Source organism: Haliotis rubra, unplaced genomic scaffold (genome assembly GCF_003918875.1).
Source record: "Haliotis rubra isolate DU_JTF1 unplaced genomic scaffold, ASM391887v1 Scf2526, whole genome shotgun sequence".
Classification (NCBI taxonomy): domain Eukaryota; kingdom Metazoa; phylum Mollusca; class Gastropoda; order Lepetellida; family Haliotidae; genus Haliotis; species Haliotis rubra.
Window position 1 is genome coordinate 18,583 of NW_025766588.1, and position 11,594 is coordinate 30,176.

The 11,594-nt window shown below is 41.8% G+C and overlaps 1 protein-coding gene across 1 annotated transcript in view; it reads right to left on the minus strand.

The window, feature by feature from the left end:
* LOC124279598 (cadherin-23-like) overlaps positions 1 to 11,067 on the minus strand; it is a gene marked incomplete at both ends in the record, with an annotated part of 29,349 nt that extends 18,282 nt beyond the window's left edge. The window contains 17 exons of the mRNA XM_046715440.1: positions 667 to 860; positions 1,601 to 1,897; positions 2,223 to 2,516; positions 2,617 to 2,913; positions 3,549 to 3,851; positions 3,950 to 4,246; positions 4,672 to 4,974; positions 5,073 to 5,369; positions 5,795 to 6,097; positions 6,196 to 6,492; positions 6,918 to 7,220; positions 7,319 to 7,615; positions 8,046 to 8,348; positions 8,447 to 8,743; positions 9,174 to 9,473; positions 9,952 to 10,248; positions 10,833 to 11,067. Of these exons, the coding sequence (XP_046571396.1) occupies positions 667 to 860; positions 1,601 to 1,897; positions 2,223 to 2,516; positions 2,617 to 2,913; positions 3,549 to 3,851; positions 3,950 to 4,246; positions 4,672 to 4,974; positions 5,073 to 5,369; positions 5,795 to 6,097; positions 6,196 to 6,492; positions 6,918 to 7,220; positions 7,319 to 7,615; positions 8,046 to 8,348; positions 8,447 to 8,743; positions 9,174 to 9,473; positions 9,952 to 10,248; positions 10,833 to 11,067 (4,914 nt within the window). The remainder of the gene's footprint in view (positions 1 to 666; positions 861 to 1,600; positions 1,898 to 2,222; positions 2,517 to 2,616; positions 2,914 to 3,548; positions 3,852 to 3,949; positions 4,247 to 4,671; positions 4,975 to 5,072; positions 5,370 to 5,794; positions 6,098 to 6,195; positions 6,493 to 6,917; positions 7,221 to 7,318; positions 7,616 to 8,045; positions 8,349 to 8,446; positions 8,744 to 9,173; positions 9,474 to 9,951; positions 10,249 to 10,832) is intronic.
* Positions 11,068 to 11,594: the final 527 nt, after the last annotated feature.

Below are 11,594 nucleotides of genomic sequence, written 5' to 3' on the forward strand. Positions count from 1 at the left end.
ACGCATCAGAGACAACAATAGTTCAATGAGGTATTTTTACTTTTACCATATGTTGCCTTGTTCATTTTAGGAGAACACGTGACTGAAGTTTGCTTGAGAGTTGTGACATGTTGTTCAGCTATTCTGTATGCTCTTCATTGTACGGAACGTCTGGTATGATTGTTATTTGAAGGTGATTCCTAAACACATGCTCATGGTATAGTCGGAAAATATGGGTTTCATATAGATTTGGAAAGGTTTTTTTTAGCTTTTATTTTAGGTGAGGTGAGCTGATATTGGGTTTAACGTCGTGCTTGAGAATATTTCGCTCATATGACGACGTACATGCGTGTGTATGGTGTATGTGCGGCTGCTTGTACTAGCCCGGACTTAAGCTGGTTTTATAGTGCTAGCCCACTGAGATACCAAGCCGCAGTGAAGCATGAATACCCCACTCAGACACATTATACTGACTCCGAGCCGACCAGTCCTTGTTGTACCCATTAATGCCGAGTGCCAGGCAGGGACCAACAAGTACCATATTTTAACGTCCTTTTGGTATAACGCGGTTGGGAATCGAACCCGCGACCTTCCGCTCTCCGGGCGGACGCTCTAACCACTACACCACGGAGGCGGTCAGCTTTTATTTTAGAATGTAAACCTTTTCGATGGTTATGGGTCTTTTACCAGTCAAGGAATGTGTCAGTACATCCCCAGCATCCGGATCCGACACAGAGAATGTAAAAGGCACAATCGTGCCTGCAGGTTTGCCCTCATCCTGTTGGGCGGTTAGAGGACCAGTGATGTTCGGAGACGCATCATTGACATCCACAAGGTCCACCCTCATCTGTATGTCTGTCTGCAGAGTACCATCAGAAGCTCTGGAATAAAACGATGCCATTCTGTGTGAACAATATGTTAATGAGATATAAACACTGCACTACATAGTTCAGTTTAACAATCGTTGCAAAACTCACTACAATATATATTCTTATAAAAAGGTTTGCAACCCACTTTGTGTTATTGAAACAGCAAATTGAATAAGGCGCAGGCTTTACGTATATGATACAAGACAAATGTTACGTATAACAATTTCTTTATGGGTTTCTCATGACGTGTCTGGGCTGTTTCTTAAGAAGGTGCAAGAACTGGCCGAGAAACCTCGTGACAAACACATTAAGAAGTTGTTATCCATAACATTTGTCTTACATTACTGCACGAACTTCTAAATGCCTTTGATGACTTTTACTGATATGTTCATCAAAATATGTTACAGAAGTCCGATTCCTTCATATCTCTGGAGGTAATCTTTCATGTCTGAGCGAGGAATAGTGTCTTTTACTCACTTGGTGATAGTCGAAACATTTCACGGAAATGAGTGAGTGAGTTTAGTTTTACGCTGCACTCAGTAATAGTCCAGCAATATGGGGGCTTAAACATTTCAAGAATATTAACGTTGGTTTAAGAAGCAAACGGAGGTAAACGTGTGCTAAATCTCTAACCTTTCGCATTTGTGATCAACATCATTAAATGGGAACATGTCCTTGCTTCAATGACATGTAAGCATTGGACACACCGCATTGACAAGAGGAAAGACGGTAGTTATTCATTGCACTATTACCGTAATGTCAGGACGAAGGTTGGCGTTGTTTCATAGTTGAGAGCAGCGTTCACTTGGATTTGTCCCCCCGCATTAATGATGAACTCTGCTGGAGGTAACACTAGTGTCAAGGTCACGGGATCACCTTCCGGGTCAGCTACCCCGACACTTAGCACAGATGTACCGATAGCCGCTGTTTCCATGATTAATATCCTTGTGCTGCCGTCAGTTGCAACATTTGTGAAACCGGGAGCCTCATTCACATTTGTCACATCAATATTCAAGACCGAGACAACGGAATTTACTCCGTCAGATATCCTGAAAACATGTTGCAAAGCATGAACCCCAAGAGTCAAAGTGCATTGCGATATATTATTGCTAAAAAATTAGACACCCTCCTGATGAAAGGTTACATCGATAATACAAAATGAATTTTCCTAGTTTCTCTGTTTTCATCATGTTAAGCCTGGGTCTTCCGGGTAAGGATGTAAACCCCAGCAGCTTCCTTGAAATACATTGTAGAAATCCAGTGTGTCGCTTCCGTCTCAGCTGATAATCGAGACTAATCATTCTCTAATGTTGATCATTTAGATATAATGTAATCAGTGAACTCCAAATTTGCTGAACACGCTCTGTGACCTACCTTACTGTAACCGCGTATGTTGCAGTAGTCTCTGTGTCGAGTCCTCCTGCCACCTGAATCTCTGCCCCGGAGATGGAGAAGACGCTGGGAGGGCTGACCAGTGAGAAGGTGACAGCAGTTCCTTCTTGGTCACTACCAGCCAGCGTGAAGATCGACGTCCCTGTTGCGGTGTTTTCTGGAATGGACGTCCTCGTGCTGCCATCAGTAGCAACGTTCGTGAAGGTAGGAGCTTCGTTTACATCTGTTATTCCTATATTTAGCACGCGATCAACATCATTTGTTCCATCACTTACCCTGTATAAAAACATACGAAAAACACAAAATCAATAAAACGTTTTCATAAATCATCCCGTGTACATATGTCAGTTTGGGGATATTGTGAAGGAATACCGACCTGACATTGAGCGTGTATGAAGGCGTCGTTTCAAAATCCAATGCTGCATTAGCTTGCACTTGTCCAGTGGAAGTTATCGTAAATTCTGCCGGTCCACTGAGAAGAGTGAAGGTCAACGTTGCTGACTCAGGGTCGGTTGCTGTGACATCATATACAGATGAACCGACAACAACATCTTCAGCAATATTAACGGAGGTGCTGCCATCTGTAGCGAGGTTTGACACAACAGGAGGCTCGTTGACGTCCAATATATCAACGTTGAGTGTAGAATCAACAGTAAATGTACCGTCAGTCACCCTTAGAAAAACAAAGCGTATAAGTTGATTCATCAGTTGGTCTTATTCTTGGGTGAAGTTAGCAGTTCGATCTACAGTCAGCACCAATACAAATTAGCATCAACATGTTGATGTCAAACCCAAAATGAAAACACGATAATCTGAAAAACTCGAAATGGCATGTTTTCAATGCAGAGTTAGATTGAAAGTATATTCAAATGGTTTAGCCACGAATCTAACGTACCGTCAAAATGAAGTGCCGCGTTAAAGGCAATAAAACAAATACAAACGGCTCATTTTGGCGTAAAAATTGAAATTTCCATAATGTTGAAACGGGAGAGAAATATACGGAGCATTTCAACTTTCTTAATGTCACTCTATTTATCGGCAATGTGTAATATCAGAATATTTATCAGAAATATTCAAATAACAACTTTCATTTGATTTGCAGCCGTTGTCAATTGATTTTGAAAGGATGATAAACCATGTTCACAGATGAAACATGTGACATTGCATATAGAACGATTCCAGTAGAACAAAAACCAATTATTGATGCTCAAAAAGGAAAGGGATACACGAAGCATTTCAACTTTCTTAATATCACTATATATATCAACAGTGTGTACTAAATGTGCTACTCTAAGGATGGTTACCAACCTGACTGTCAAGGCATAGTATGCCAGTGTTTCAAAGTCGATGCTGGCAGTGGCTACTTGCACCTCTCCAAGGGCTGTGATAGTGAACTGAGCAGGTGGTGTGACAAGGCTGTAGGTCAAGGTGACCCCTTCTGGATCAGAAGCTACCACAGCATACACGGATGTTCCTGTGCCAGAGTTCTCTGCTAGGTTGGTCCTGGTACTGCCATCTGCAGCGGGACTTGTAAAGGTGGGTGCCTCATCTACATTGGTGATCGTCACTGTCATGGTGTGGTCAACATTTGCATTTGTTCCATCTGTTACTCTGAAAGTAGACAAATTTAAGAAGGCGAACAATCGATATGGTTATACCATCGCAACGATGAACATGATGGTGTTAAAATAGTTCAACGTATTACGTACCTGACTGTCAGTGTGTAAGAAGTGGTAGTTTCGAAGTCCAGAGGTCCGTTCACCTGAATCTGGTTTGCTGCATTGAGAGTGAACTCGGTAGGAGGAGTAACCAGACTTACTGTCAGAGCATCTCCCTCTGGGTCCGATGCCACTACAGATAAAACAGACGTGCCGGTCCCCGAGTCCTCGGCTATGTTGACATTAGTACTGCCATCGGATGCAATATTTGTGAAGCTTGGTGATTCGTTGACGTCGGTGATGTCAACGTTAAGGATAACATCAACAGGATTTGTTCCATCAGTTATTCTGTAAATGAGGACAAAATGCAGTGGCTACGAACATCAGTCAGAAGACATTTGAATTCAAAGCCTTGTTTTGGTAAGGCCATGACAATAGCAGCACATCATCCAGCACATGTGTAAATCGATGATAGCTTGTAAATGTGGTATACAGAAATACGAATTCAAGCTGAAGAACATTTATGAGATACGACAGAAATATTCAAATAACAACTTTCATTTGATTTCGTTGTCAATTGATTTTGAAAGGATGATAAACCATGTTCACAGATGAAACATGTGACATTGCATATAGAACGATTCCAGTGGAGCAAAAAACATTTATTGATGCTAAGAAAGGAAAGGAATATACGGAGCATCTCAGTTGTCTAAATGTCACTCCATATATTACCAATGTGTACTAAATGTGCTACTCTAAGGATGGTTACCAACCTGACTGTCAAGGCATAGTATGCCAGTGTTTCAAAGTCGATGCTGGCAGTGGCTACTTGCACCTCTCCAAGGGCTGTGATAGTGAACTGAGCAGGTGGTGTGACAAGGCTGTAGGTCAAGGTGACCCCTTCTGGATCAGAAGCTACCACAGCATACACGGATGTTCCTGTGCCAGAGTTCTCTGCTAGGTTGGTCCTGGTACTGCCATCTGCAGCAGGACTTGTAAAGGTGGGTGCCTCATCTACATTGGTGATCGTCACCGTCATGGTGTGGTCAACATTTGCATTTGTTCCATCTGTTACTCTGAAAGTAGACAAATTTAAGAAGGCGAACAATCGATATGGTTATACCATCGCAACGATGAACATGATGGTGTTAAAATAGTTCAACGTATTACGTACCTGACTGTCAGTGTGTAAGAAGTGGTAGTTTCGAAGTCCAGAGGTCCGTTCACCTGAATCTGGTTTGCTGCATTGAGAGTGAACTCGGTAGGAGGAGTAACCAGACTTACTGTCAGAGCATCTCCCTCTGGGTCCGATGCCACTACAGATAAAACAGACGTGCCGGTCCCCGAGTCCTCGGCTATGTTGACATTTGTACTGCCATCGGATGCAATATTTGTGAAGCTTGGTGATTCGTTGACGTCGGTGATGTCAACGTTAAGGATAACATCAACAGGATTTGTTCCATCAGTTATTCTGTAAATGAAGACAAAATGCAGAGGCTACGAACATCAGTCAGAAGACATTTGAATTCAAAGCCTTGTTTTGGTAAGGCCATGACAATAGCAGCACATCATCCAGCACATGTGTAAATCGATGATAGCTTGTAAATGTGGTATATAGAAATACGAATTCAAGCTGAAGAACATTTATGAGATACGACAGAAATATTCAAATAACAACTTTCATTTGATTTCGTTGTCAATTGATTTTGAAAGGGTGATATACCATGTTCACAGATGAAACATGTTACATTGCATATAGAACGATTCCAGTGGACCAAAACACATTTATTGATGCTAAGAAAGGAAAGGGATACACGGAGCATTTCAACTTTCTTAATATCACTATATATATCAACAGTGTGTACTAAATGTGCTACTCTAAGGATGGTTACCAACCTGACTGTCAAGGCATAGTATGCCAGTGTTTCAAAGTCGATGCTGGCAGTGGCTACTTGGATCTCTCCAAGGGTTGTGATGGTGAACTGAGCAGGTGGTGTGACAAGGCTGTAGGTCAAGGTGACCCCTTCTGGATCAGAAGCTACCACAGCATACACGGATGTTCCTGTGCCAGAGTTCTCTGCTAGGTTGGTCCTGGTACTGCCATCTGCAGCGGGACTTGTAAAGGTGGGTGCCTCATCTACATTGGTGATCGTCACCGTCATGGTGTGGTCAACATTTGCATTTGTTCCATCTGTTACTCTGAAAGTAGACAAATTTAAGAAAGCGAACAATCGATATAGTTTTAGCCTCCTAACGATGAACATGATGGTGTTAAAATAGTTCAACGTATTACGTACCTGACTGTCAGTGTGTAAGAAGTGGTAGTTTCGAAGTCCAGAGGTCCGTTCACCTGAATCTGGTTTGCTGCATTGAGAGTGAACTCGGTAGGAGGAGTAACCAGACTTACTGTCAGAGCATCTCCCTCTGGGTCCGATGCCACTACAGATAAAACAGACGTGCCGGTCCCCGAGTCCTCGGCTATGTTGACATTAGTACTGCCATCGGATGCAATATTTGTGAAGCTTGGTGATTCGTTGACGTCGGTGATGTCAACGTTAAGGACAACATCAACAGGATTTGTTCCATCAGTTATTCTGTAAATGAGGACAAAATGCAGTGGCTACGAACATCAGTCAGAAGACATTTGAATTCAAAGCCTTGTTTTGGTAAGGCCATGACAATAGCAGCACATCATCCAGCACATGTGTAAATCGATGATAGCTTGTAAATGTGGTATACAGAAATACGAATTCAAGCTGAAGAACATTTATGAGATACGACAGAAATATTCAAATAACAACTTTCATTTGATTTCGTTGTCAATTGATTTTGAAAGGATGATAAACCATGTTCACAGATGAAACATGTGACATTGCATATAGAACGATTCCAGTGGACCAAAAAACATTTATTGATGCTAAGAAAGGAAAGGAATATACGGAGCATCTCAGTTGTCTAAATGTCACTCCATATATTACCAATGTGTACTAAATGTGCTACTCTAAGGATGGTTACCAACCTGACTGTCAAGGCATAGTATGCCAGTGTTTCAAAGTCGATGCTGGCAGTGGCTACTTGCACCTCTCCAAGGGCTGTGATAGTGAACTGAGCAGGTGGTGTGACAAGGCTGTAGGTCAAGGTGACCCCTTCTGGATCAGAAGCTACCACAGCATACACGGATGTTCCTGTGCCAGAGTTCTCTGCTAGGTTGGTCCTGGTACTGCCATCTGCAGCAGGACTTGTAAAGGTGGGTGCCTCATCTACATTGGTGATCGTCACCGTCATGGTGTGGTCAACATTTGCATTTGTTCCATCTGTTACTCTGAAAGTAGACAAATTTAAGAAGGCGAACAATCGATATGGTTATACCATCGCAACGATGAACATGATGGTGTTAAAATAGTTCAACGTATTACGTACCTGACTGTCAGTGTGTAAGAAGTGGTAGTTTCGAAGTCCAGAGGTCCGTTCACCTGAATCTGGTTTGCTGCATTGAGAGTGAACTCGGTAGGAGGAGTAACCAGACTTACTGTCAGAGCATCTCCCTCTGGGTCCGATGCCACTACAGATAAAACAGACGTGCCGGTCCCCGAGTCCTCGGCTATGTTGACATTAGTACTGCCATCGGATGCAATATTTGTGAAGCTTGGTGATTCGTTGACGTCGGTGATGTCAACGTTAAGGATAACATCAACAGGATTTGTTCCATCAGTTATTCTGTAAATGAGGACAAAATGCAGTGGCTACGAACATCAGTCAGAAGACATTTGAATTCAAAGCCTTGGTTTGGTAAGGCCATGACAATAGCAGCACATCATCCAGCACATGTGTAAATCGATGATAGCTTGTAAATGTGGTATACAGAAATACGAATTCAAGCTGAAGAACATTTATGAGATACGACAGAAATATTCAAATAACAACTTTCATTTGATTTGCAACCGTTGTCAATTGATTTTGAAAGGATGATAAACCATGTTCACAGATGAAACATGTGACATTGCATATAGAACGATTCCAGTAGAACAAAAACCAATTATTGATGCTCAAAAAGGAAAGGGATACACGGAGCATTTCAACTTTCTTAATATCACTATATATATCAACAGTGTGTACTAAATGTGCTACTCTAAGGATGGTTACCAACCTGACTGTCAAGGCATAGTATGCCAGTGTTTCAAAGTCGATGCTGGCAGTGGCTACTTGCACCTCTCCAAGGGCTGTGATAGTGAACTGAGCAGGTGGTGTGACAAGGCTGTAGGTCAAGGTGACCCCTTCTGGATCAGAAGCTACCACAGCATACACGGATGTTCCTGTGCCAGAGTTCTCTGCTAGGTTGGTCCTGGTACTGCCATCTGCAGCAGGACTTGTAAAGGTGGGTGCCTCATCTACATTGGTGATCGTCACCGTCATGGTGTGGTCAACATTTGCATTTGTTCCATCTGTTACTCTGAAAGTAGACAAATTTAAGAAGGCGAACAATCGATATGGTTATACCATCGCAACGATGAACATGATGGTGTTAAAATAGTTCAACGTATTACGTACCTGACTGTCAGTGTGTAAGAAGTGGTAGTTTCGAAGTCCAGAGGTCCGTTCACCTGAATCTGGTTTGCTGCATTGAGAGTGAACTCGGTAGGAGGAGTAACCAGACTTACTGTCAGAGCATCTCCCTCTGGGTCCGATGCCACTACAGATAAAACAGACGTGCCGGTCCCCGAGTCCTCGGCTATGTTGACATTTGTACTGCCATCGGATGCAATATTTGTGAAGCTTGGTGATTCGTTGACGTCGGTGATGTCAACGTTAAGGATAACATCAACAGGATTTGTTCCATCAGTTATTCTGTAAATGAGGACAAAATGCAGTGGCTACGAACATCAGTCAGAAGACATTTGAATTCAAAGCCTTGGTTTGGTAAGGCCATGACAATAGCAGCACATCATCCAGCACATGTGTAAATCGATGATAGCTTGTAAATGTGGTATACAGAAATACGAATTCAAGCTGAAGAACATTTATGAGATACGACAGAAATATTCAAATAACAACTTTCATTTGATTTGCAACCGTTGTCAATTGATTTTGAAAGGATGATAAACCATGTTCACAGATGAAACATGTGACATTGCATATAGAACGATTCCAGTGGACCAAAAACCATTTATTGATGCTAAGAAAGGAAAGGGATACACGGAGCATTTCAACTTTCTTAATATCACTATATATATCAACAGTGTGTACTAAATGTGCTACTCTAAGGATGGTTACCAACCTGACTGTCAAGGCATAGTATGCCAGTGTTTCAAAGTCGATGCTGGCAGTGGCTACTTGCACCTCTCCAAGGGCTGTGATAGTGAACTGAGCAGGTGGTGTGACAAGGCTGTAGGTCAAGGTGACCCCTTCTGGATCAGAAGCTGCCACTGCAAACACAGATGTTCCTGTACCCGAGTTCTCAGCGATGCCTATTCTCGTACTGCCATCTGTCGCCAAGTTAGAGAAGACTGGAGCTTCATCCACATTGGTGATTGACACTGTCATAGACAGGTCGTTGGTGTTGGTTCCATCAGAAGCTCTGGAAGCATATAATATCCCTAAAACCGTTTACCAAAGCTTTAGCCTCAAATAGATTATAATTCTAGTTTTAAATTTTAAATCAACATAACAGATTCTAAGTTTGTTTGAAATAGACGAGCGCGACGAACGAATACTTTAACCATAAGGCATCCTCTGCCCTTTGGACCCTACCGATTTCAGAGCACATTATATATTTGTGAAGGAAAAAGTGCTTCTTGGATGTATGACATGACTGATTACATAATCCAATAATACTATGGTACTGACAATATAAACGACTTGGGAATAATAACCGTATTTAATTACTTTTATAGAGTAAATAGATACTGTGTCGGCATATTAAATTGAAACTTTTTCCTTTAGGAGTTTCCAGACATGAATGTAAAGATGATTCGACAAACCACCGATATAAATAATACGGAATAAGTCTGACAATTCTGTTCTGTATGTGATTAAATCTAATGTAATCAAATTACCTGACTGTGATAGTATATGACGGGACGTTCTCGAAGTTCAAAGCCCCGTTGACTGTCAGCACCCCTACGGTACTGATGGCAAACTCCGCTGGCGGGGTGACCAGTGAGAACGTAACAGTTGCTCCTTCCGGATCGGATGCCAGAGCCGTGAAAACGGAACTTCCAACACCCGAGTTTTCTGCAATAGGAGCTGTTGTGCTGCCATCTGTCGCAATGTTTGTGAAATCTGGCTTCTCATCGACGTCTGTGACATCAACAGTGAGAGTCACGTCAACGTCGTTTGTTCCGTCGTTCACCCTTGAGAAACGAATGAAAGACTTCGTTTTTGTGATGATCACTGTTTCTATGCATACTGCTATAAACACCAGAGTAAATGTTAATTACACCTGAAGCAACTATATAACAGGCACATTATTGTCTTTTTTCCTTCCCGAGAAATATTGGTAAACATAAAGCAATTTTCAATTTGGAATATGTTTAACAGTGCATACAAATGCACCAGTTTTCACTTCTCCCGCAGAATTATTTACACAATACATTTTGGTCTCAAACAAATCCTTTAGATCTGCTCAGTCCGCTGTATGGGGTTCGGAAAGTTTGTAGTGTCATATCCTAGTATTTGTAGTGGATCCCAAAGTCGTCCTGATTATTATTCTTGTCAGGTATCAAAGAGCACTGAGCTGCATCCGTCATTCAAGACAAAGTTAACTACGAACGGACAGGTATCAAACAGGGCTATACTATATCAGTTATACAAGCCAAACGTAAACCACAGACAAGTATAATTATTCATGATTTGTCAACACTCGTGGGTTCCACCAGTGTGGTAAATTTCTAAACCTTGATATAACTCTCATCCTGCCAATTTAAGTTTTGCGTACCTCACAGTCAACGTATATACAGCTGTAGTCTCGAAGTCTATGTTTCCATTCACAGTTATCTCCCCTGCTGTTGTGATGGTAAACTCAGTAGGTGGCGTCACTAGACTAAATGTTAAGGGATCGCTTTCGCCGTCAGTCGCTGCTGCCTGAAAAACTGACGTCGTCACGGCGGTGTTCTCTGCGACGTTAATACGCGTGGTGGCATCGGGAGGATTTGTGAAGACCGGAGGAACACCTGCCAGAAACATGTACACAGAGCTATGTCACATAAAACTTAAAGAGTGAGAGAGGGAGTAGTGAGTGAATATTGCTTACGGCCGCATCAGCCATGTTGTAGCCTTTGGCGGCGAGAAATGTCATGGAATAAACGTATGTTAACAATCACAATGAAAATTTATGTATTATGTGATATGTGATTTTATGTGATATTATGTGATATGTATTATGTTTTAATTCTCAGTCTGTAACTCAAAGAAGACTTAGATTACTGTAACAGACAAGTATTATGCTATTTCATGTAAGTTTTATTTGGGAACATATGTTATCGACGGGTTTCATAAAGCTCAATATTACATGTACATTATACAAGACAAAAGGTGATTCGGCTTTATAGGAAGAAGTATCCGAGTTAAAGTCAACATACTACAGGCAGGTATCAAACTGCAATGGCATGTATACGTGATACAAGAACTGAAGTTAACAACGACGATAGTCATGCCACGTACGTTATCCAAGACGAGACATGAATCTATTTCAGACAAG